Raw genomic sequence first — 26,393 nt, 5'->3', positions numbered from 1 at the left:
ATCTCCTTAAGGGTCTGACCCTCATCAAACGAAAGCTGTCATCTCTAAAATCAGATTCACAGAGTTACCTACTTGGGACTAAATGAACTTTGGGTTTGTTCAAAGCATCAATCTACATGAATTTACCTGCTTTTAAAACCACCACACGTTTCTTTATCTGGATACCAGAGAAACTGTATTATGGATCACTTAATGGGAGATAGTCGATCTTCAATCTGATGGCTTCAGTCCCTGTTTAGCACCGAACATGCAGACCTACCCGTGTTGAATCATTGATCTCCATCTGAGCCAAAAGTTTCCCATTAATGCTGAAATTGCTGAATCGTCCTCGTTCATAGTATATGATACAGTGGCCTTCACTCGAGACGGAAATCAAGCGCGGGAACAAGCAGTTCTCTGGTCCTTCAAGGGCTCGCAACAAATCTCCAGTGATGGTGTGGACAAGGCAAGGACCCTCTGCAGAAGGAGGATATCAACGGCCAGAGTCATTCATAATGACTAGTCACCTATGGGTTCTTACAAACACACTGACCCTACCTGGGTACATACACTCAGATTTGTGGAAGGAGGCAGAAAAGAAAAGGGGTATGCTGGCGGGAGCCAGGCACTGATGTTATATTTAAACAGAACAAACACAGGGAGCTGTGTCTTCTGAGCTGACCTTCTCAACTTTTCATCTAGGGAAATACTTGGTCTTTTTCTACGTGAGATAATATTCTTAAAAAAGGATACAGTCCATAGATAATGTGAGATTAAAATACTGTATGTCCCAAAGTTTTCTCTTCATGCGATTTTAGAAATGTTTCTTCAAAGTTTAGAATTATCCACATAACTGCTAGTTTTCTTTAGTTTCATCAAAACTTTAACATTATACCACATAAATACGTTCCTATCATAATGAGTTTCACCTTTTCTACAATTCATACATAAAATGTAAGAGGCAAAGTTAAGATAATCAATCAAGTGATTCAGAGTGTAAAAACACGTTTTGTCTTTAAATGTGAATAGTGAAGGGAGAGAATAAAAATAGTATGGGGGCTGACTTATTTTGCTCCAATTTTTTTTCCTTCCTCCTGGTAGAAATTGTGTTGATAAGATAAAAATTTCACTAGTCAGGTTCATAAAAATAACTGGTGAATATAGCTTGGTATTACCTGTCTCCCAATCAAAGAAAAAACAACTCATAAAGACAGCTAATGAATTATATTTTTCAACTGACTCCATCCAGTAGGTGGGAATTTTATTGAACAAGTGGCATTGTAAAGCTATACCTAAATTTTTACTAAATAGATGTGCATGATAGAAAAGACAGAAAATTAGAAAGAATAAGAAAACAGCAATCATCTCTAATATCACCCATCACCTATACAAAATTAATGTTTTCTTCTATACCTACCATGTGTCTGTATTTTCCTTTTCCTTTTTTTTCCTTTCACTTTACAGGATAGGATAATCTTACACTTATCGTTACTTATTTTTTAGTTAAAAAGACATTTATTGAAAATATCCTACGTGTCCATAGGGTTATTTACTGTTACATACAAAAGTGAAAAACACTGTCGCTACCTTCAGACATTACATCTATTCTCCACAAAGCAGCCAGGATAAGCTCCTGAAAACCAAATACGATCAACCTTGCTTAAAAATCTCCAGTGAGTTCCCACTACACTCAAAATAAAAGGAACATCGCAAGTTCTTGTGCCACTGGTCCCCGGCCTGCCAGCCTTCTCTCTAACTCCGCTGAGACAGCATCCACTCAGCCCCTCTGGTTTTCTTGAAGTTTTTCCTGAGCGTTAGGCTCCTTCCTGCCTCAGAGCCTCTCACAGTGAATTGGTGTCTGATCCAGAATTAGAATCCAGGTTTCCTAACTTTTCTTGAAACAACGCTTCTTTCACCAAAAGTCAAAAACTCCAAGTAATCATGTTTCCTTTCCCATCAACCTCAACACAGTCCTGGGCCTGATGAAGGAAGGGGCTTCTGGAGGGAGGGGGGTCCAAGGCCATGTCTGATAAGCAACCTGACTTCCCTCAGGGCCCCCACGGCATCATGAATATCTTCCCCCATCTTTTATAGGTTATTTTTAATGGCTGCATCATAGGGGTGTGTTGCAGTTGAATTTACCAGGGTTCTGGCTAGAGTGCTGGTGACCACAAAATACTACATAAAATTTCATATATATTTGGTATTAGTACTAGTAAGTAATAATAAAACAAAATAGTTGCAATGAACCTAGGGATTACATTGTCTATACAGGGCAATGTCTATTTCCTAAAGGAAATAAATCATAAATCATGGTTAACTTGAGAAAATAGTAGTTTTTAAAGACTTAAAACAAAAGAAATGCCTTCTGACCTTTAGCACCACTGATAACAAGTCCAAGTTCTGCACAGACAGAAACACAGACAACTTCATGGTCATGGCCTGTGAGGACAGCTCTTGGGGCAGGATAGTCGCCTGCAAGGAAACAGGAGCAGTGGGTTACTACAGACCAGTGGCAGAAACGAAGAGCTACACCACTACGTCAAACATTTACAATAATAACCATGAACATCTATTATGGGCATTTACTAGCTGTGTAACCATGAGCTGGTTGCTTAACCTCTCTACTGCTTCATCTGTAACCTACTACTTCCGTAAAACTTCTACATGAGTTGTTCAGATGCCTAAATAAGTTAACAAATGTGATGTGCTTACAAGATTATGACAGTGGTGACAGCTATTCTTTTATTCCTATTGTTAGGAAACACACCAAGGCTGCCAAGGTATTTATATGCATTATCTCATTTAGTGATGGCAATATTCATAGGAGGTAGGTACACTTATTATACTTATTTTATGGCTAGAAACCTAAGGCTCTGCAAGGTTATTCAATCTGCACAAGTTCATACAGCTAGTTAAGTGTTGGAGCTGTCTAATTTTGAAACCCATGCCTTTACCCATTTAAAAAATTTCCCTAAAATCTCCAACAAAACAGGTTGAAACGCTTTGATTCTGAGGTGAGAGGTAAGTAGTAAAGAAAAAAAAAAAAGAGATGATCATCTTAAGTTTCCACTTGACTTAATAAAGTCAAACCTAGCTAAAAGTCCAACTGCATTACATGCCATAAGCATTTTCACTGCTAAGTGCTTTCACAAACATTAAATGGATGACTTTTAAGTGAAAGGCATTCTCTAAGGAGACTAGGAGCTGGGAGTATAAAGAGGAGGCATAAGGCATACCCTGAAACTCTTGACAACTCATCAAACAACCCTGGCCTTTCCCAGGCTTTCCAGTGGAGGCACTCGACAATGCCGAGTGTGGGGAAGAACAGATTGTGTTCGCAGAGTACAAAAGGGATCAAAAGATCTCCTTAGGAAGAGAATATCAGACTATCTGGTGAGTAACCTGCACAAAGACTGTGTGAGAAGGGTCAGCAAAGTTGAGAGGGCATTATGCCCAACATTGTCGTATGGGGGCAAACTGATTGGAGAAGCCAGCTTGGGACAGAAATGAGGGGTCTCTACAGTCTTGGGTACAGACATGTGAAGGAAAAAGAAACAACAGAAAGTCACAGAGGCACTGTGGAAGGTGAATGGGTAGGGCTCTGAGTGGTTCTGTTTGGTGGATGGGAAAAGAAAGCCAGTGCTGGTCGCCTTGGGCATATGTGAAGGCCTAAACGATTCACCGAAGTGAAATTCTGCTGAAGGTAGGGCGATCAGAAAGCAGGATGCGAAATACTTAGTAACAATACAATTTGGACTTCAACCACTGAATCAGATTCAACAAATATTTAGCAATGCCTTGTAACACCCCAGTATTTCCATTTTTCATTAACATCACACTTATTAATGTGTTACGTTGCCCATTTCTTTCTGTCTTAATTTTTAAACAGTTCTAGCTGACTCCTATTGTCTGACATTGGTTTAGCTGGCTGTGTTGTTTAGTTTATTCTACAGTATCATCTTAGCAAAGAGTTTATTATATTATTATTATTATTATTTTATACTTTTTATGTATATTTCATCTTAAGCTATCAATATTATTGACCATTACTTTTTCTCCTTGAAAAGGCATGTTGGAACTCGGTCGTGTAACTGCAACTCTTCCAGAATTCTTGGTATTTCTCAAACTAGGGTCCCTGTACCCTGAGGTCTGTGGATATTTTCTTGGGAGTATAAAGTTCTATGAAAAATTTTAAATTTCAGGTTTATAATTTGATGATACACACACACACGTTTATTTGTTTAAAATTTATTTATTTATTCTGAGAGAGAGAGAGAGAGAGAGAGAGAGAGAGAGAGAATCCTGAGCAGGCTCTGCACTGTCAGTGTGGAGCCCAACACGAGGCTTGAACCCAGGGAATGTGAGATCGTGACCTGAGCCAAAATCTAGAGTCAGATGCTTAACCGACTGAGTCACCCAGGCACACTGATACTCTAAAAATATTTCTTCATCAGTTATAAAGATGAGATCTCTTTTTTGCTGTCTAACATCTATGCTGTGGCAATTTAAAATTTACATATGTTTTAAAACTTAAGATGAACTAATTGATTAAGTCAATGTTTCTCAGACTCGTTTGTGGGGTCCTAGAACACATTTCTCAAAGCCAGAGGTTATTTTCGTTTCATTCTGTTTTTGTTTTTTGGTGTTAATAACACTTTTGTTCTCTTTAAAAGGGATCAGTGTAACAGTCAAGTTTGATAAACACTTCTGTAGAATAATTAATTTTTTTTTCCCAGGGTCACAAATTCTTTTCAAGTTGGTAGCTCCCACAAAGTGTCCTGATCTTCCTTTGTTTTTAGAAATAAATAATTCAAAGAAATCAATTACATATAAATATTTATAGCACATGCATGAAATTAAAAGAATGAAATACATTCATTTGTAGTCACCTCCTAGCTTAAGAAATATAGAACATTACTAGTAAGTTTGGTCCTCTCTTTTAGACTGTTTATTTTAAAAGTTATATCTTAAAAGTTCCGTTTATTTTTCTCTTCTGTTCATTCTGCCTCACCCGGTTATTGAGTTTGTGATTTTTTATTTTATTTTTTACTAAAACATTTTTTTAAACGTTTATTCACTTTTAAGAGGCAGAGAGAGACATAGCATGAGTGAGGGAGGGGCAGAGAGAGAGGGAGACACAGAATCTGAAGCAGGCTCCAGGCTCTGAGCACAGAGCCCGATGTGGGGCTCAAACCCACAAACCGTGAGATCATGAGCTAAGCCGAAGTCGGATGCTCAACCCACTGAGCCACCCAGGTGCCCCTGTGATCTTCTTTTAAATGGTGCTTGAGTTCCTTGCATACTGGCCTGTTTTTCTCTGTAAATCCTATTCTGGATGGCGTGCCCCCCTCCCCTTCCACCCAATTCTTGTCTCTTAGAGAGCCACCTGTGCTTTGGGGTTGACACTGCTCTGAGAGTTGTCTCCTGGGCTGCCATGCCTGGCCCTCATTGTGGAGGGGGCAGGATGGGGGAAGTGAATGTTCAAGGCCTGGGAATCGTGCCTGCCTCCTGAAAGCCCCTTCTTTGGCACTGATGTGGCCCGCGGCACTGAGCAGCCACACTGGTTGCCCAATTCTACGCCCCACTGCGGCCAGAGGGAAGGCAACAATAGGTCTGGGAAAATTCTGGGAGGAGAGAGTGTAACTAAGACACCTTACCCTGCAAGACACACAACGCTCTTCCCTCTGGTTTGCCAATACCTCCTCCTTCAGACCTACTCATCTTCTGTCTCTGCAGGAACTGCTCAGTTTCATGTGAGCTTTCTACGATCCATCAGTTTCCATTTTGCTTTTGAGGCATCTCTTTGATGGAGTATGGGAGGAGGGGGATGGTAGCCCCAGAGAACGTGTCATCTTATTCTAAGTTTATGTACATTGCTATAACGTGTTTCAATATTGGCAAAGTGTCGATTTATATTTGCCAGCAGTCCCAGATTTGTCTGAAACATATTTATAAAATTATGCTTCAAAGAGGCCCTGAGTTCCTTGGTAAAATGAGAAGTAACACTTTCTGTGTAATATCACCCTTAATTTTTCTTTTCTTTTTTAAGGTTTATTTATTTGGAGACAGTGCACATGCATGTGTGCGAGTGGGGAAGAAGGGGCAGAGAGAGGGAGAGAGAGAGAGTCCTAAGCAGACTCCACACTTAGTGTGGAGTCTGAAGTGGAGTTCGACCCCATGACCCTGGGATCATGACCTGAGCTGAAATCAAGAACGAGAAGTTCGACCGACTGAGCCACCCAGGTGACCCTACCCTTAATTTTTCTAAGTGATTATTTTATCTTGCGAGAGACTGGTCAAATGAAAAATCCTGAAATTATATGCTTAATAAAATTTACATAAAGAATTTTCTAAACTTTTCCCTTATATGCTACAGAAAAAAGTAAAAAGCAACCTACTTCTCTTGCAGGGAATTGAAAAACATGTATACAACTATTCTTTATGTATATAATATATTATCTATTAGGAAATAAGGTTTTCAAAAGTTTGCAACTGATTTAGAAAGTTAAAAAATTTTTTTTTCGTGACAATCTCCCCAGATCATTTGAATAAAGTGTGGAACAGAACTATTAAGGGATATTGTTTAGGGCCTCTGAAAGCATTATTTCCTGATTTAAAACAGAGAAGAGTAAATAAAATATTATGCAGGGGGTTTTGAATTGAGAAACCTGCATCAGGGGGAAAAAGCATATTTTCCTGCCAGGGACATTTCACTGCCAGGGACAGATGTCACACACCCCAACAATCATTCAAAATCTTGGGAATATTCTGTCACTGTCACATCACAATTGATGGATGTAGCTGGGGGTGAAAGGGCCTGTGCACAGGGAGGGGGAAGGCGCAGGTGAGCCCCCCCCATCCCAGGACCACAACACCATCGCCCTCATCCCCCAGCATTTCCTCAAACAGAAGAGCTCTTGTGTGACGGAATTGCCGTGGATCATAAAGAACAAACATGCCGACTTTGACATTGCTTATAGACAAGTATTTGGAAAGTCCAAATACAAAAAGCTTATTATAAACAGATTCCATCTCATTATTAAGCAAAAGCCATTTCAATATTTTCCAAAATGGATGATGAAAACAGTACAAAGTTATTAGATGCTGTTATTCACATGGAACTGACGAGAACTTTTTCAGTGAGATGGTCTCTGCTTTTAGAGAAATGATCAAAGCAAAGATACTCATGGTTCTTATTATTTTAAGCCTTATTTGTGGGGCGACTAGTATGCAGGGGTAAGCTTTGGTCCTTCTGAATCAAGAGCTAAACAAAAACAGCAGAGTTTCTACAATCTATGATCCTCAGCACGGTTCTACTGGAGTCAGAAGGCGGACGTCTTGATGATGTATGACCTGATTTTATCTACAACCTTCGTTAGGTCACGGCAAAAGGTATTTTCGTTCATGTTTATGCCTACGTGAAATAGACGTGAAACCCCACAAGAGGCATTTTAATCACTACCTGATTTCAAGGTTTATTCAAAAAAATTGTTAGGCAATTGTCAGGATCGCTCAGAAGAACTGTGCCCATGAGGAGTCCCTTATGGAGAGTGTGTCCTCGCAGCCCCTTGCAGAGGTCTGGCCCAAGTACCAAAAATGGCTGGGCCCACATTTTCCACAGGCCAAAGGGTGACCCACATAAAAAACATCACCTGGGTTGGAAAACATCCCATGATATGGTTTCATTTTATTACATATTCACTGAAAAATAGAAGATAGATATGTGCCTGTTTATTCACTCATTCAAAGTTCTTCTTGTCCTGCAGAGATGACACAGACCACTTCTGAGCCCTGCTGTGGCAGGGCAAATCTCTTCCCTTTAAGTCCTGACCCTGTATCCAGGTCAAGGCACATTAGTATCCTGCCATTACCTTCGCCAAATAGTCAACAGTATAATCCAAGGGAGTAGAGCTTTGCATAATGCCCAGAGACACCCCCACTGCCTCCTGGTGCAGATCTGAAGCTCTCTGACCAAGAGATCATATTAGTTACTTTTGTGTGTGTGTGTGTGTGTGTGTGTGTGTGTGTGTGTGTGTTTTAAATATATATTGCTTTTGACCCAAGCCAAAGAGCCTCACAGCCTCAATTCCAGGAAAGGAAAGGAAAGGAAAGGAAAGGAAAGGAAAGGAAAGGAGAGGAGAGGAGAGGAGAGGAGAGGAGAGGAGAGGAGAGGGGAGGGGAGGGGAGGGGAGGGGAGGGGAGGGGAGGGGAGGCGAGACAAGGCAGAGACCAAGTGGCAAGTCAGTCCCCTTCTTAGTCACAAACCCTACAAAGTGTCCCAATGGTAGGCTAAGGGGATAGGAGGCTGAGAAAAGGAAGTTACACTATGGACATCAGTTTTGAAAGTCCTAGGAGTTAGAGATTGTTCACATATAACTCTTGCCTCTAATACATTTAATAAGCCCTAGATAAGGTCCCTTGCTCTGAGAAGTGTGGCAAAGATACACAGATATTAAAAATCTCTGGACCGTTCTTTGTGCACGCTTTCGCCTGGTACAATACCACTGGTTAGTGGTGGTCATGGAGCTGGGCACCAGGGTAGCCATATTCAAAGAAGGCTGGATGCAAACAAAGAGAGGGATACGATTTGGCAGATGTTTAGTGACAGGTTGTGGCTGGCAGGAGGGTCAGTGTCCAGAGCTGAAGCTCACACAATGGGAGCCCAGGGAAGGGATGTGTGCACAGCTGGAGTCTCCTTTTCAATGGGCTTCTCGTTTCAGTCTGCATAATGCTTATATATGAGCTAAAAGACTTGTTTTTAAAAAGTGAAATTGAAAAGGCATACTAACGTCTTATGTATATTACTCAATGAATATTTGTAGATGGGATTTGAAAAGATGAGCAGTAAATTCTCTTCCAAAGTTTCCTATTGCTATGATTTTTAAAAATATCATATGTATGTATCGGCAAACTCTCTACGGAGCACCTCATGTGTGGTATAAACACTAAAACCACACAATTTGAAAGCAAATTGGATTTAGAGCTGAGGTCCCAGTGTATTTTAAGTGTCTGTTGAAGAGACAACAATGTTGACTTGCCCCTCTTGTGACTATCTTGTTGGAAGCTACGGCACGTAATGAGAAATGTCAAGTCCCAAGATCAATGAAATTTTGGGCTCCAGGGATTCAACAGGAATAGCATTGATCCTTTTAAAGAACACCAGTCAGAGATGGGTTGTAATATATTGCAAAGAGGGGCTCGGGAGGATAAGCGGCCAAGTCCAAGATACCTACCTGACAAAAAATTCAATCAGCTTTTAGCACAAATTGCCTGCTCTGCTCTCCTTTCTTTCATGCAGTAGGCTGCTTCCAATTAAAGTGCGCAAATTAATTTTTATCACTTCCAAATTAGTTTCAGAATTTGTGCAAAAGAGTGTTTCAGATGAAAGCATCTGTCCCTCACATCTCTGCAATTCGTTATCTAGTCAGGGACCTATTCAAATCTCCAAGAAAATTTTCTATGTTCAAAGTCACAAGTTGGCAAGAATAACACTAGATATCAGTATTATAAAATATATTAATAAAACAACCATCTTTCAACTGTAACCTATGTTACACAGCATCTGCCTATTTCTTTTATGGTCTGAAACTCTTTGTAATAATCTGTGTACAAATTTTCATGGTCTTTGTGGAAAATTCATTAAAACTATGAAAATAATTAGGAAAAGACTATTTCTGAGACGTCTGAATTAGTCACGATAATATATTTGACACAATGAAACCATAAAACTCTTTCTGCACCTACCTAAGAAATCCACAAACATTAGAAATATTTTCTCTGGTAGCAACAGAGCCACCCATTAAAAAAGAATAAAGACAATGCAAAAGAGACATAAATATGTTAGAGAGCCACTTGAATTAATCTTGAGAAAGTGAGTAAATGGATCCTATCATTTTATGTTGTGCTGAATATACATCTGATTCGGCCTCTGACATACAAAGCAATTCAATGTCCTTACCACGACCAATCCCGGGATTCTAACAGCTACTGGGATATTATGTTTCACACTTGGACTTCCCCCTTCAAGTCTAGGTTAACATATACAACCCTCAAAACCGAAGGGCATTGTGTCACACACTTTAATATGAATTTAGACATAACGAGCTTTTTCGTCTTGAGTAGCAATGCATTATAAGATAGAAAACACATACGGCCTGGTTCTCTGACCTGTGAATTGGTGGCTAGAATAGATTAAACTGGGACAGAAGCAAAAAATCCTTTCCTCTCGTGCTGTGAGTTTTCTGATGGCAAGGACTATGTTTATGTCAACACCCACGGCTGATCCCTGATGTGACCGTCAGTTCAGGGTGTGCAGAGGCTGCCTTTACAAACAGTGGCTGGACCGATATATGTGGTCTCTCCAGTCATGCATATATGTGCTGCTAAGTTGGCTGTTTCAACAGATTAGGCAAAGTCATAAATCGGTCAAGTCATTCAAGTACAAAATATGACCAATTATTAATCTTTTTTTACTATTACAATTATTCATAGGGTAAGAAGCTGATACTAGTTTTTACATAATTATCAATTTGTCCCCCAGGTGGAAGACTAAACGTTTCATAGTACAAGACCAAACATTATTATCTGATGGCAATTTATGATCCGTGTAATAAATACTCTATGTGTTTAGTACGTTCAAGCAGAAAAAGGAGTTTGGAGATTAGTACAATATAGGTTTTTGTAAACCACAGGTCAGAGACTTTGACTACCCGGCATTCTCAGCTGCTAAGGCAGGACTAGCGCCCAGGAGGCACTCAATACATGCTTGTTGCTTGACTAACACTTCAGGTGATCATGCTGTCTATTCTAGAAGAGCAATTTTTCACCTTATATTAAGGATGGTGGATGAAATAAAGCCTTATGATATATGTCCATATTAAATGTCCAAGCAAGTTTTGACAGAGTGGGTTTTAGGAAGTGGTTTATGTTCATAATGATGACAATAGTTTTGATCAAAAATAAATTCTTATAAATGGAGGCAATAATAAATAATATGCTTTGATAATATTCTTAATTCCTTAAGGATAATCTTGTCTTTATTGAAAGCTTAAATAAAATGCTGCATCTTAACAAATACAATGTTCAGAGTTTTGTTCTTAAGGATTAATATAAATATTTTCATTTAGAGAGCTCCCATTGTAAGGAACTTTAAACAGTCTAAATATTACTATATTTAATTTTTCTTGATAACTGATGGACCAAAGCTACAGCAATTGTTAATTATCGTTTGGCTTAAAAGATCATTAGAAAATAATATAAAGTAAAGTAGCTAACACAGATAATTACTATAATTTAACATTAAAACTCTTTACCTCATAGCAGTACAATATACAAAGTATCTTATCTTGGCTACCAGCTGGGAGCTTTTAAGAAATAAATCCTCTTTTTGGAAATATCATTTTCATCATTTCTGAGCTTCATTTTGAAGATTTATTGAAAGAAATTTAAAACACTACTCTGGGGGCACCTAGGTGGCTCATCTGGTTAAGCATCTGACTCTTGACTTCAGCTCAGGTCACGATCTCGCAGTTCGTGGATGGAGTCCCGTATCAGTCTCTGCACCGACAGCACGGAGCGTGCTTAGGATTCTTTCTCTATTTCCCTCCTCTCTCTCTGCTTCTACCCCACTTGCGCGTGCCTGAGCTCTCTCTCAAAGTAAACTTAAAATAAAAAGCACTATTTCGTTTCTTAAGAATATTTTTTTAATTTAAAAACTTACAATTTTTATCAATACAGATGGAAGATACTACACGGGCCTGCTACTTAATTCAACTTTTCTAATGAATGCTACACTACTATGAAAATAAAGGAGATGTGTAAATATGAAAAAATGAATTCGGATAGAATACGTGTGATAACGTACAATGCTTGAGAATAAGAAAGCCACCAATGGTAGATCAAATGCCTTATACGCACATACACACACATGCACATACACTAGAATTCTGCTAAAAATGAAGTTTCTGTTTTTTTAGGGGATATTATAGAAAAGAATAAATAAGGAGGTTAATTTTTTAGTATTTGGAGTATATTTGTTATGTAGACATGGTAGCTAATTATTTGAGCTGGTTGGAAAGTAAGCAACGCTGAATGTTTTTTCCCTCAAACCAGCATCACATCTTAGTTCACAACTTAAAGCAGAGGCTGATACGTAAGATTCCATGGTACCCTTGAGTTTCTAGTAGTTTCATCTACTGTTCTTCAGCTCCAGCTGTGGGCAGCACGAATAAAACCCCATGTAACATTTGGTCCTCTAGTTCATCTCCCACTATCTTCATTCATATGTATATATTTCTATATATTTCTCTATTTTCTTCTCTACTATGATAGGGCCTTGGCTCCTAGCAATGAAAAGCCATTTCCTATTTTTGCAATATTCCTGTCAAAATGTGTAAGAGTCGGGGGTGGGTGGGACTGGCAAGGTGGACAGATTATACAACTGGGCTTTCATCCTCAGCTAGGCTCTAGCCACGTGGCTGGAACACAGCATCTCATGCACGTCTCATCTGCTCTTACAATATTTCAGTGGCAGGTACACAGCATCCCCGGAAAATTCTTATCTCTGTCTTGTTGTACATGTGACCCAAACTCATGTTTCAGTTGGTTTTGGAGTATTCTTTAAGCTGTGACCAATGTATGAATTACAATTAGAATCACCCCGGTTTAAGCACCAGACATCATCAACGCTTTCCAGAAACCATTCTCTATTTTATAGGAAATATTTGCATTGAAACTATTGAAACCTTGGTAATTAAAAACAGTGACTATTTCTAGGCAATCTCTTATCTAGTTCTCCACTTAGGCAGATGTGGGTGGAATCTAAGTGATCAGCAGGACGAGGTGGGCCCAGCGTCCTCCTAAGCCGCCATCTTCCTTCAATATCTAGTTCTCCATTTAACAATACTTATTGAAAAAGCCATTATGTGTGTCACTTTGCCAGGAACCAGAGACTGAGAATGGAAAGAGAGAGACTCATAGTCCATTTCAGTGTTTCCTCAGAACAGCAGTTCCAAAGAATAATAACTATTCTGCCAGGAGCAGAATGGGTTAAACAAATTTCGACAGATTTATTTGTGTAAGACTTCCAGAACTTACCTAGAGAATAAGAGTATATGCAGAGTTTTCTAAAATTATTTTACTCTGGAGTTCCCCGCATTCTTTTCCTATGGGATATTTTAGGGAGCGCTGGTGAATAAAGAATACTCAGGAACCATCACAAAGAAATTGTCTCCTTCAGTTTTTGCCTTCCCAATGCCTAATCTGAAGGGAGTTCTCAATCATTGTTAAATGAATAAACAGAGATATTTACTCAACTGTGTGGTAGAAAGTAAGAAGTGTCCTCACTGAGGCACTCTGAGGAAATTCAGAGAAGGGAGAGAGTATATTCAGTTGAGAGCAGTTATAAGAAGTTTAATGGACCAGGTGACACTGAAAGAGATTTCTGAAGGATAAAGACATTGGGAGATTGGGGATGGGCTGCCAAAGAGAGGGTCAATGTGAGGGGACCTGGGACTTTTCCCAGGTTGAAGGTTACAGTGGTTGCCCTTGTTTGTACTTTGAACATAGTGACATTCTAACAAACATTTTTGCTACGTAAAGCTCTCCTTTTTTAAAAGTCTCACAACCCCAGGAAAAGCTGTTAGAAAAATAAAAAAGGCAGAGTATGTTTAAATAAATGTATTGTCTGAGGGGACGCTTCTAGACAAATACTCACTGCTGTTCGGGTTGTCCCCTATGATATGGTGTCGCCCACTCCAGTACCAGAGAAGTAGGGTAGCATCTCGAGACCCAGAAACAATGTAGCAGTCCCCGCCTATGTATGACTCCGACCTGGCCAAGCACGTGACCACGTCCCAGTGGCCAAACACAATCTGAGTTAATTTCCCTGAAACACAGAAAGGGTGGGTTTAATTCATTTGCTATTTTCCTTTAAATGGTAATAAGCGTAACTTTATTTTACTAGATTGTGAAAAGGGAATCTGTAAACGTGAACATTTATAAGCTAATTCAAATTTAGCTACAGATGCTTTCTTGAATTTCTTCTGAAAAACAATACAAGAATGTTACTTGGGATTTTTAAGGAAATGACTTCTGAAACAACACAACTGTGATTTGTAGTCCCCAGGGTTTGGGTCAGACTAAGGGGAAGGAGGTTTAAGGTCTTTTACTGGATTTGATTTGGGAAAGGGACAATAGTCCTATTTGTCCTATGAAATCAGGACTCACGCTGAGGTTTGGAATGGATGGCATTATAACTAGTTACTTATAATGTGAACATTTAATTTGGATCTTGGCACTCAAGATGAAAATGCCTACATTATTAAGTATGATTTTATTTTACAGAACAATAGGCATTTGGAAGGGAATAAGGTATTTTATAGTTAAGCTTACCTGTTTCTGTAGAGTAAACTCTGAAGCTCTTATCCCAGAATCCACAGATAAGAATATAGCGATTATCTGCTGTGACCACAAAACAATGTGCATTGATTTGTATACTCTGGTCAACAAGGTCTGTGATCTGCCGTTTGTTCACACCAGAGTTATTGGCTAAACATAAATGGAAAAGAGAATTTAAAGAAGGACTCCACAAGAGTTTCATCAAACTCTTACTTACTTACAGGAGGAATATTTTTATGCTTCATTGATCTAGAAATGGGTTTTTGAGGCTATAAGATTATTAAGATTTTTAACATTTCCCCATGAGGAACATAAGCTTTTTTTTTTTTTTAAGCAGCAGTGGCTATTTATGAACCATATTACATATTTAAAAGTTGTCAGAAATTTAAGTTCTTTCTCCACCAATAAATAACAACAATATGAAGAATTCAGATAATGAATTTAAAATAAAGTAAAAAGTATTTGAAAGCATTTAATTGTATCCATGTTCACTATGCACCAGTTCATTAGTGTCCAACAAGTTCCACAATAAAGAAGGAATAAACATTATGTGAAGTATGGTATGTAAGGAAAAAAAAAAGTCTTAATATTTGCCCCAATCTGTCATTTTCTGATGGCATTTACAACTCATGTGGAAAAAGAAAAGGGGGAAGGGTTTGAGCATGGGATGTTGTTATGTGGGCAGCCCCACAGGGAGCTTTAGGTCAGCAGCCTTAAAGACCTGGATTGTCAACAAACAGAAGGCCTTTCCAGAATGGGCTGGCAGGGGAGGAGAGGAATAAAAAACATGGGAGAAGGATTGGGGAGGAAAGAGACAGGCAGAGAATCAGGGGATAGCGCTGGGACTGAATCTGAATAAAGTCAGGAACTCGGAGACACCGTCTGATTTCCCCAGTGCCTGTCTGCATGCCAGCCTGTCCCGTGCTCTGCTCTGTCCTTTCAGGCGAAATCCCTGGGCTGAATTCTTAAACAGAAGATGCAGACATAGGAGATCACCCGCACTCTCTAACGCCAATTAGACTGAAGTGCCACTCTTTGTGGATTCCCTCTAACGGTACAATAATAACGACTAGGGAGGTAAGCCCCCCAAAATGGAACAACAACAACAAAAAGGTAGGAAAGGAAAAGAAAATCAAAGGTTCTGAGTCACTTGAAAACTGCATAATTGGTCTTGATTAATTAGAATAGAGTTGCTAATTTTTCCATGATTACCTTCTAGCTGTATGTGACATTGTTGAAGTCTCTCGGACAAAGGAATAGTTGGACTAGACTCTAAAAATATTCCTAGTCCTAAACCTTATAATTTCCCATAGACATATAAATGCTATTTTGTGTAGGGGTATAAGTAACTAACTGAACTGGCCACCTTTTAATTTATTTCTGGGTTCAGAGATGAAGGGTGAATTAATCTAAGAAAAGAATACCAAAACTTGTATATGGATTTATAATATTTCATACCATTTTCAACTTTTTTCTAATTAGTTCTCTATATGATCCCATGAGATAGGCAGAACAAACATCATGATCAGCAATCTTGCAGGTAGGAAACTGAGGCCTAGAAAAATTAAGGGGCTTGCTCAGGATCCCGTGCTAATAAATGTGTATGTGATTTTAAAATATTTCCATTATCTGTTGCAAAGAGTTACAGCTCATAGTTTGCAATTCATATGAAATATTTAATTTAAAAAAGTTGGCCCTGTTGAATGGAGATTTTTAGAAAAGATGTCCTTCTTATTAGTTTCCTTCGATAATTTTTTTATTTTTAAAATTTTTTAAATGTTTTATTTATTCTTGAGAGAGGGAGAGAGAGAGACAGAGCATGAGCGAGGGGCATGGCGAGAGAGGGACACAGAATCCGAGGCAGACTCCAGGCTCTGAGCTGCCAGCACAGAGCCTGATGCGGGGCTCGAACTCACAAACCGTGAGATCATGACCTGAGCCAAAGTCGCACGCTTAACCGAATGAGCCACCCAGGTGCCCCCCGCTTTAATAATTTTTTTTGAGGCCTTACCTATTTCAAATAATATAAAGTTGTCAAAGAATAGTTTAGGCAGAAAGAAAGGACAGTTCGGAATGATTTGTCTTGTTTAGAACCAATTTAAACAACCTCCTAAAATATCAAGAAAATGCCACAAATAATTGTTGTAAATACCAAAAAGTTGTTAGATGGCATATGATTTACACAGCCCCTTGATGGTAATTTCATGTTATTTGCACATTAATTTTATGGCAGAAAAATTGCCATTCGACTGTCTTTTGTAGTAAGTGCACAGGAATCTGTGCACAGCCAGCATTCATGAAAATGTATTTTTGTGGTTAGCGTACCGATTAAGGGGTCCATTTCAATAGGAAGATGATGTGCTTGGTCCAAGGAGTATCCTGGAGCTCCTCTGAGGCCTAAAGTTTAAACAGAAGGAGAAAACTACCATAAAATTCTCAGAAAGGGGGAATTTCCTAAGATGCAGTGTTTCATGATGATTGTGGCAAAGTATGGTTTAGAAGTTATTTGGCAAATTGTAAGAATGACTGTCATACTACACATCTTTGTAGATACTCTCAAAAGAAATCATCACAACAGGGACTCCTGGTTTCCATGGAGACGTGGAAAGCTGAAAAGAGTCTTGTTCTCATTCTAACAACATGAAAAAACAGCACAAAATAGAAGACCATAACATTCCCTGAACCCGTCAGAGAGCTAAGATTTCCGGGCAACCAAGGAGCCTGAAATCTAAGAAAGGCTGTGCCTGCACGTAGTGGTGGGTGTGAGCATGGCCGGGCTCACCTAGGCCAGGGCAGAGGGGGAGATGGGGCTCCCAGCTTCACTCAATTTATGACAAGTCAGTTGAAGGTAAGTAGAAATGACACACACCTAAGACCTTAAGCTCAGGAAAAGCTACTTTTAGAGGATTAATATTTAGGGCTTGATTGAGTTCATTAGTCATAATTTTTTACATGTGATTATATAACATATATAATACTTTTGAACAATGCTAGCGAAAAAATGAATCCTTTATAGGTTTCTTCTCAGCGCAAAACATTTCTAAAGGCTAAGACTACCGTGGGTAATAGTTATATTTTTTTTCTTAAGATGTTTGTTGCATATTTCTGATCAAATGGAAGTAGTTATGCTTCATGTTGAGAGTATCACCAATAAATATAAAATAAGTGCATTTAGAGCCTCTTAGAAGATTAAGTTATGATATAAATGATATCATTTTTCAGAGGAATACAGAAGTCAGTAGAAGAGGAAATGTCAGGTCAATTCACCATGGACTCATCCATTTAGCCCTGGAGATAGGCTTCCAGGGAGACCTTAAGGGGTGAATTTGGCCAAATAAATCATTTGGTCACATCCATTTCTGTCCTGGTTAGGTAAGTATTAATACGTCTAATTTTGACACCAGAATTATATCACTTCAAGATGTACTAGCCGGAACTTTCAGGAATGTGCTTAAAGAAACCACGCGGGAAATCACTGAACAATTTAGATGTTGTCTTTTCTCAAAGACTCTCAGTTCCACCCAAGGAGGAAAGTGGGGTCTGTCTTGTTCACTGCTGTTCTCCCAGTGCTCGTGACTGTGTGACACACAGTGGCCAAATATTTGCTAAATAAATTAGGTGGAAGAAAAAGATTTCGAAACCAGCATCTAGGAAATCCAGATTCAAACTCACTTTCATTTAATATGGGATAAAAGTGTTTTTGTTTGTTTGTTTGTTTGCAGGGCTGAGGTACAGGAGGGTGGGAGGACCTGAATTATTTGCAGAACTTCTTTAATTCATCAAATATTTATTGACTACTTAACCAGTAGCCAAGCATTCTGTGAGGCGAGGCCCTAACATATAGCAGTAGTGAGTAAGGCACATGAGACTCACTTCGTCAGGTTTGGCAATTATTTGCTCTCCTGCTTTTTGTAGACGATCTGGCATATTAGGTAGCCCTCAGCACACTTACCTTAACTTAACTGCAGCTCATAAGACACCTTCCGTAAGTCACCTGCTTAGATGCCTGCTTACCTACTGTGTTATGCCATCGATTCACTGCAAACAGTCGGCTGCAGGTCACGGTCACCACCGCAGGGATGGTCAGGTGGGGCAAGGTGTTGGCTGCCACGTGGGTCACCGGAGAATTGGACGGGAACTTCAGCACCATGATCACATCCTGTTGCATCTGATCTTTAAACATGAGTGGACTCTGTGGAAGGAAACACTGTTGAATAGAAAGGGAAGAGGGCAGAAGGAGACAAAAGGGATGACATGGTTAGTGAGAGCTCTGGGGAGATGGAGGTAAGCACAGACAAGGCCAGCACGAGCAGGGAGCAAAGCAAGGCGAACTTGCATCCTCTGGGGACGGCGCAGGGAGAAGGGCAAGGACTCGGTGTGGTCGCTGGCAGGGGACATCGAAGCATTAACGGCCAGTCTCAATTTAAGTGTCGCCCGACCGCGGTGTGAGAAGTTCGCTTACAGATCTGTCGTGTGATGTAGAATAAATTGGTCGGCATCGCGAAAACATCAGTTTGGTGGAAAAATTGGTTACTGACAACGTTTACATGAACGATAAAGTGAACTGGTCGGTACTTGCATTTTTTACCTGGTTGATCTGGGCTCCTGGCTCCAACCTAAATCATTAAAAGCGAAGAGCCTTCCCTGTCAGAGGTCTGTACACATCTCTGCTGGGGCAGTTGACTGGGTACAGTCAACACCCCCTTTCCCCTTCTAGACTGGGTGCTTCCTTGAGGGCTGCCCCCTTTCTTCTCTTAATCTGCGTTTTCAAACTCTAGCATGTGACTTGATAGAAAGTAGACATTATAACGTCCTACTGTTTCAGCACTATAAAACACTGCAACACATTACTGCATCAAAAACACAAAATAGGGATGCTGGAAATAACCACGATTTAGCTTTCATAAATGTTTTGTAATTGTTTTCTACACATATGAATCGTCTGCTCCACGAACTTGCGAGGCCTACGTTTCCTTTATGAACAGTTCCATGCCAATTTAGTCTCTAACAATGTTCCCCAGGAAAGCAATGAATCCTGACTGGGCATTTCTCCAGGATAAGTATTTTTATTATTATTATTAAACAGAGACAACTAACACGGGAATAAAACTCTCCTGCCAAAGCATTTCATAAAATAAAGTGTTAGAGATATTCTCTTGGACAGTTTATTAAAAATGCTTCGTTTCAAGGCTTGAGGCTCCAAGGCCACATCCTCACGTCTACACTGGGACTGCGTGTTTGTATGGAACAGCGTGCTTGGTGACAACCTTTCTGCTTTCTCACACACACAAGGACCAATTTCAATCCGAAGAGTTCATTAGTGACTACTCAAGGGTGCTGAAACTGAGCCATTGGAGAGAGAAAAAACATGGTTTCACACAAACACATTTATCTACGTGTTTCACTAGGAGTTTGACTATCGATTCCTTGAAGGTCTAGAATATGCAGTCACCTCTGTATTGCCAATGCTTAGCGTCATGCCTGACACACAGAAGGAACTCAATACAAATGTGTTAAGTAACTGATAAAATAAATTAAAGGTCTGAACAGCTTATAAATTTGTTTGCCCATATTTATGAACCATATTTCAGAGCTCTTTACCCCAAAATTAGGATACTTGCTGCCTTGATAATTACCTAGAGAAACAGATGAACTTTAATTCATTCTGCAAACACCTTTTTTCCTTCAAGCGTTTTCCACTTCAGTTTAAAAAATAATAGTAAAAAGCCACAGTTTAAAAAATAAGTTCCTTCTAAAGAAGTTTCTCAGGGGGCACCTGGGTGGCTCAGTTGTTTAAGCGTTCAACTTCAGCTCTGGTCATGATCTTGTGGTTTGTGAGTTTGAGACCTGCATTGGGCTCTGTGCTCACAGCTAAGAGCCTGTAGCCTGCTTTGGATTCTGTGTCTCCCTCTCTCCCTGTCCCTCCCCTTCTTGCACTTTGTCTCTCTGTCTCTCTCAAAAATAAAAAATAAACATTAAAAAAATTAAAAAAAGAAGTTTCTCAGAAAAAAAAATTACCATTTTCAAACTAGAGGGAAATGTAATATACTTTGCTAGTAAACTGAAAAATGGCTGTCTTGTTATGAAAAGGGAGCCTTGAAAATTCAGATTAGAATGAAAAGAATGTTACCTTTTCCCTTGTAAAACTGGAATAAAAGTTTTAATATGAGTAGCTAATGACGATGATGACACCAGCTAACATTTACTGAGAATGTATTGTACTCCAGGTGCTGGTCTAAGTGCTTTCCAGTGTGAAGTCATGACATTCTGAGGGCAAATGGTATTTTTACTTTCACGTAACAGATGCTGAAACATCAACAGGGAGGTTGAATACCTTGCCCAAGTCATTCCCCAGCCAGAGACAGAACCGGCGTTTGACCCAAGTGGCTCTGGAGCCCTTGTTCTTAACTCCACTGTCTCTCTGCAGTGACTACAAATTACTTTTATGTTTCTTTCCTTTTCTTAAAATGAACTACCTCCCCCCTACTCCACCTTGTCCCAAAAGATTAAATTGGGCAATATCATATTGTGTTTATATTACATTTTCATCCTACTTTGTAAATCAAATCTAATTTTGGTGCCTGTATGCGTATGAATGAGTTTATGCAGAGGCACATAGAGTCAGAGAAGAGGGCTGTTTTTGTGAATCCCAAATTAGGCTAGCATTGCAGAACTTAAAGGTAAGAATTGCACTCCCTTCTGTTTCTCCATAGGGCATCAGCACATACTGAAGCCTGCAAAGTTGACCAATATCTTGAGAAGCCTTTAAAAATGCTGCTAAAATCACTGTTTTATTTGACCTGTACCCAGGTACAAAGAAAGCGGAAAACTTTCAGCAAGCTGCTACGTCTTACCAGGTGCATGGCTGAGCTCCGAGGTGGATGTGGCTCAATAAGCAACTGAGATGGCGTCTGTCCAAAGTTCTGTATCTGTGCCTCCATGGCCTGCAGGGGAAGGAGAGTGACTGTCACAATCAATATGCATCAACCAGAGAGGTCAACACACTCTCTGACGATGCAAGTGTATCCCAAGTCAGCCATGAAAGAAGTCCAGAAAATTCACCAGGCGCTCTTCTCTCGGGGTGCAGAATCATCCAAGTGTTAGTATTTTGTAGACAAGCTTTGCTTCTCCTTCCAAACATGCTTCCGTTAACCAAGTCACTATTCTTATTTAGAAGCTGGGGTTAAATGTGGAAATGTTAAACCTGTGAGTGCATGCATGCAGCAAAGACCAAAGAACACTTTTAACACTGAATACAGCATGTATACCTTAATAAAGTCCTTGGTAAGAAGGAACGTATGGGGATCTCTAATGAAATAAGCTTCTGGAATCTTGGGAAAAAAGAATGATACATAAAGTCCACCAATGATACACAATAAAATTCAGAAAATCATATTTTCCAGTCAATACAGAGGGCAATCACTATGACTTCTGTATGGACAAATTTTCACTACGAAAAATATATCTTGGCATGCTACGCTATTTTAAGATGAATGCTGAAATATTATGTAGTGTCTTATAAGGTATGGATATATTTCTCTCAAAAATTTTTTGAAATTTTGGAGATGACTAACCCAAAGAGGAATTAATTCTTTGGGCATCCTGAGCTACACAATATTTTGTTAAAGCCTATGCAGATAGAAATATTAATGAGATTTTATGGCTTCCAATGAATAAAAATAATTTTGGATCTCAAACTGTGTGGACTGTATAACATGCCTTTTTTTCTTTTTGGTGTGTATTTCAAAGAGATAATCTTATAGGACATTTATGTATTTCTTCTATATATAAATTCCACTGGCAAAAAAATTCAATATACTAAGCTAGACTAACAGAAATATTTTTCCAAAATACTGTTAGCATGTAATTTAAGTCAACAAGGAGAAGCACAATATTTACAATGATCATTACTCTGTTACCATGCTAATTTTTCCCCTAAAATTGTGTGCAATTTGGTTGCACATAAAAGTGAAATACGAAACTCATTGCTGAGTGCTTAGGAGTGCAGGTAAGGTTGTAGATAGCTCTCGACACAGCACCGCCACTAATCGCATCACTATCTACAAATCTCATTTATAAAGTACTTAAATTTAACAATCTGTCTGCCTAGACTGCATTTCAAGAAAATGTTTATCAATAAAAATGTGAATTTTCAAATTTATTAGTAATATTAAACATGAATGCATCATTATCTGCCATATTTTAGCAATTGCATAAACGGGGCTTTGGTTCTTTTATTTGCAGAGGCAATAGGATGAATTATTAAATCTCTTTAAGTGCTGTCCAATTTTAATGTATCCATTTGTTTGCATGGTGTCCACTCATACACAAAGTGTGACTATTTAAGTAAATCGCACTCACAAAGATACCATCACACTTTATCTCCCCAGTGCAAGATTTATGATTATAAAAGAGGGAAGAGACCATTTCTGGCTAGGTTCACATCATGAGCAATAAAGTCTTGAGAATTACTTGAAAGAAAAAAAAAAGCAGTAATTTTATTGTTAAAGCTTCCCTGGTTAGAAAATTTCCAATACCCTAGCTTTATGTATCAAGAACAGCCAAAGTTGCTCTAACAATAGATAACTATGGCTTGTGTTTTTACTCCTCCAGAAAGAGGACTGGGGTGGGGGTGGAGAGACAGGGGTAAAATTAAACACAGTTTAGTCTCTTGGTCAGTGCCTATACTTAGTACATAGCCTTTAAATAGTTGCGGAAGGACTAAATCCACAAACATGCTTTGCTTGACTTTAATTTTGTTTCTGAAAGGGAAGTATTAAACAATAATAGAGAATCTTGTGAAACTCACTTAATTTCCAGAAATCTGTACAGTTCTCTTCAGGGGGCCCACCTCTGATCCTTTTTGGACTCAGAGTACATACACATATGTATTCTAAATGACTCTCAAATGGCATCAGGGTAAATATTAGGCTGTGATCAACCTAATATTGTGATCTCACCCTCTCATTAAGACAGTCTATTTCCTAAATTTAACATTTATTTTATTTAAAAAATTTTGCTTAATGTTTATTTTATTTTTGAGAGCGAGAGAGACAGAGCACGAGCAGGGGAGGGGCAGAGAGAAAGGGTGACACAGAATCTGAAACAGGCCCCAGGCTCTGAGCAGTCAGCACACCCTGACGTGGGGCTTGAACTCACAAACTTCGAGACCATGACCTGAGCCGAAGTTGGTCACCTAACGAACTGAGCCACTCAGGTACCCCAACACTTATTTTATGTTTTAATGTTTATTTACTTTTGAGAGAGAGAGAGAGAGAGAGAGAGAGAGAGAGAGAATGTGAGCGGGGGAGGGGCAGAGAGAGAGGGAGACACAGAATCTGAAGCAGGCTCCAGGCTCTGAGCTGTCAGCACACAGCCTGACTTGGGGCTTGAACCCACGAACCATGAGATCATGACCTGAGCTGAAGTCAGATGCTTAACCAACTAAACCACCCAGGTGCCCAACATTTATTTATTTTTTTTTTAATACTAAATGCAATCCCCCTCCCTTGTGATCCACGTCACATGCCTTCATGACCTAGAAGTTCTTATTCCAGCATTTACCTTTTAGCTATCTTGTAATCCTGTCTACCCTCATAATTCCTTACTCTCTGATTTGAAAACATATAGGTCTTTCTGACCTTGAAAAAGCACACTGCCTCCTCTGAGTTCTATTTCTTGTCATTACCAACATGTTTGAATGGGAAGTGAGCACCTACTGATTTTCTTCACCTGTTCCCCCGTCATATGTTTTCTGTCCTTCCCCCACTTTTAGAAAGTCATCAATGTCTTCTTTCTGTCAAGAGGGAGTGTGCCCTCTTGGGAGGGTGCCCAGACATGTACACATACCATTCTGTAATCTGGGAAGCACATCAACTGAGTGGTTGTTCTGAGAACTACTCCCTGATGTATGAGAAAATGCCTCCCCTCCATGTAAACCTTGGGCAGGGTTCTAAATCCTTTCCAGAATCCCTAAATCATAATGAATGCCCTCCATATTCTCATAGCACTGTTTTTTCCTTTATCATGAAATTCAACGCACGGTGCTTTACATAGTTCTCTTTGCTCAGACTGTTAACCTTTGCAGGTCAGGGCTGTGACTTGGTCCTAACAGAGTCCAAAAACATCTGCTGAGTCTAGCAGTGGGGCAGCGGTGGGACATTTGTGCAGAACTGAAAGCTCGAGAAAAGGAAAAGCATAGTAATAGAGGAAACATCAGAGTTCTTTCCTTTTACAATTCAATACCACCAAAACAATGACGTTAACAAACGTTGTTAAATGGTTACTCTATGCTGAGGGATAAAAAATCAGAGACCAGCCTGCCCTCAAGAAGCTTTCAGCCCATGGGGACATAAGATGAGGAGTAATCAGGGCACACAGGAGGTGGAAGGATCACGGTGGAGGCCAGCGCCAAGTGCGAGGGAGCCCCGGAGTGATGACTGTGTCAGACCCAGGGTGGAGGAAGGGGCAGGGAGAGGAGGGCTGTTAGGAAAGGGGCTTTCCAAAAAGGACATGAGCTGAGGTCTGAGTGTTAGGTAGGAATTGGTGAGTCAACAGCAAAAAAGGAAAATCAGAAACTGCATCTGAAAAAATTCAGCACATTTCCATTTTTCTATGCATTGTTCTGCATGGGTTGAAGAGACATAATGCTACCTAGTTTCATTTATTCATAAAACATACACTTCTTGAGCACCTACTATGTACTGGGTATCATTTTAGACATTTGTGATACTCATCAAACAAAACAGAGATTCCTGCTCTTGTAGAGGTTACATTCTAGCCAGGATGACAGAGGAGCTTACATTCAGCCAGATGTCATGTGCCTGTATCCCTTGGGCTAGAATCAGCCTACAGGCATGGTTTCCATCTGAGCCAACGTTTACAGGTCAGGAAATTTCATACAACAAGTTGGATTTTTTTGGCTTCTCTCAAAAAAACCAGAAGAGCTGGTTCATCAGCATTCTCGCACAGCCACCCTTGTCTGATGCTAAGCCACCGGGGCCCTTTTGTAATGCCCACCACTCGAAGGACCCCAGCATGTATCATTACCTCCTGGCCTGCTTCACTAGTTTAGTCCCTGTCTGACTTCTACAGACCTCGGCATTTGTTAATCCTTTTAAAATCTACTACCAAAACGTTAATTTGTATTAGAAGGAATCTATTGCTTTATACATCTACTGTAGTCCTGTTCTCATCCTTGGGATATGTGGTCCAAGACCCCAAAGAATGCCTGAAACTGTGGATAGTACTGAACCCTACATATGCTCTGCTTTATCCTATACCTACATACCTATGTTAAATTAATAAATTACGCACAGTGAGAGATTTAACACCAATAACCCCTGATAAAATAGAGCAGTGATAATATACTGTAATAAAAGTTACATGAATGTGGTCTCTCTTTCAAAATACCTCATTGCACTGGACTCACCTTTCTTCTTAAGATGACAATGAGAGATGGTACAATGCCTGTCTGATGAGATGAAGTGAGGTAATCAAGTAGGCACTGTGATCTAAGGGCACCGCTGCTGACCTTCTGACGCTAAGACAGAATCACTGCTTCGAGACCATGGCTGACTGAGGGTAACTGAAGCAGTGGAAGGTGAAACAGTGGATGAGGGGAGACCGTTGCATTGCAATTTCCACTGAAGAAAGAATGAACTAATGTTGTATTTGTGAGCTCATGATTTTTACAATGTGTATGGCAAGAGTAAAACTCGGGAAATAGGCCTGCCAACCTAACTTAATCGAAGCTAAGATGTTCTCCATTATTAGAAGCATCGTTAATTTATATACTATTAAGAAGTAAAAAGATGTTGCCAATTAAACTGTGATACACTATTGACTGTAAGACACACTGCAGTTTGGAGTGTTGAGATATGACAATGACACGCATCTCAGAATCAATAAGTTATCATAACTTTTTACATGTAATACAGTGAGATAAGTCTTATGTATTTCATATAAACTTATCACAAGCAACAGGCTTCGAACAGTGAATTTTTCAAAACAAA

General features: G+C 39.5%; 1 protein-coding gene across 9 annotated transcripts in view; it reads right to left on the bottom strand.

The window, feature by feature from the left end:
• NBEA (neurobeachin) overlaps positions 1–26,393 on the bottom strand; it is a 680,460-nt gene that overhangs the window by 4,547 nt on the left and 649,520 nt on the right. For 4 of the 9 annotated variants that reach the window (XM_047854707.1, XM_047854710.1, XM_047854708.1 and 1 more), the window contains 8 exons: positions 21,648–21,710; positions 21,234–21,323; positions 18,394–18,586; positions 16,705–16,776; positions 14,374–14,529; positions 13,697–13,867; positions 2,353–2,454; positions 260–456 (listed from right to left, as the gene is read on the bottom strand). In XM_047854707.1, coding sequence (XP_047710663.1) covers positions 260–456; positions 2,353–2,454; positions 13,697–13,867; positions 14,374–14,529; positions 16,705–16,776; positions 18,394–18,586; positions 21,234–21,323; positions 21,648–21,710 — 1,044 coding nt within the window. The remainder of the gene's footprint in view (positions 1–259; positions 457–2,352; positions 2,455–13,696; positions 13,868–14,373; positions 14,530–16,704; positions 16,777–18,393; positions 18,587–21,233; positions 21,324–21,647; positions 21,711–26,393) is intronic. The other 5 variants (XM_047854711.1, XM_047854716.1, XM_047854713.1 and 2 more) reach the window with 3 other exon arrangements.

The sequence above is a fragment of the Prionailurus viverrinus genome, chromosome A1, assembly GCF_022837055.1.
Source record: "Prionailurus viverrinus isolate Anna chromosome A1, UM_Priviv_1.0, whole genome shotgun sequence".
NCBI classification, from domain to species: domain Eukaryota; kingdom Metazoa; phylum Chordata; class Mammalia; order Carnivora; family Felidae; genus Prionailurus; species Prionailurus viverrinus.
Note: the sequence above shows the minus strand (reverse complement) of the source record. Positions and strands in the feature narration are given on the sequence as shown.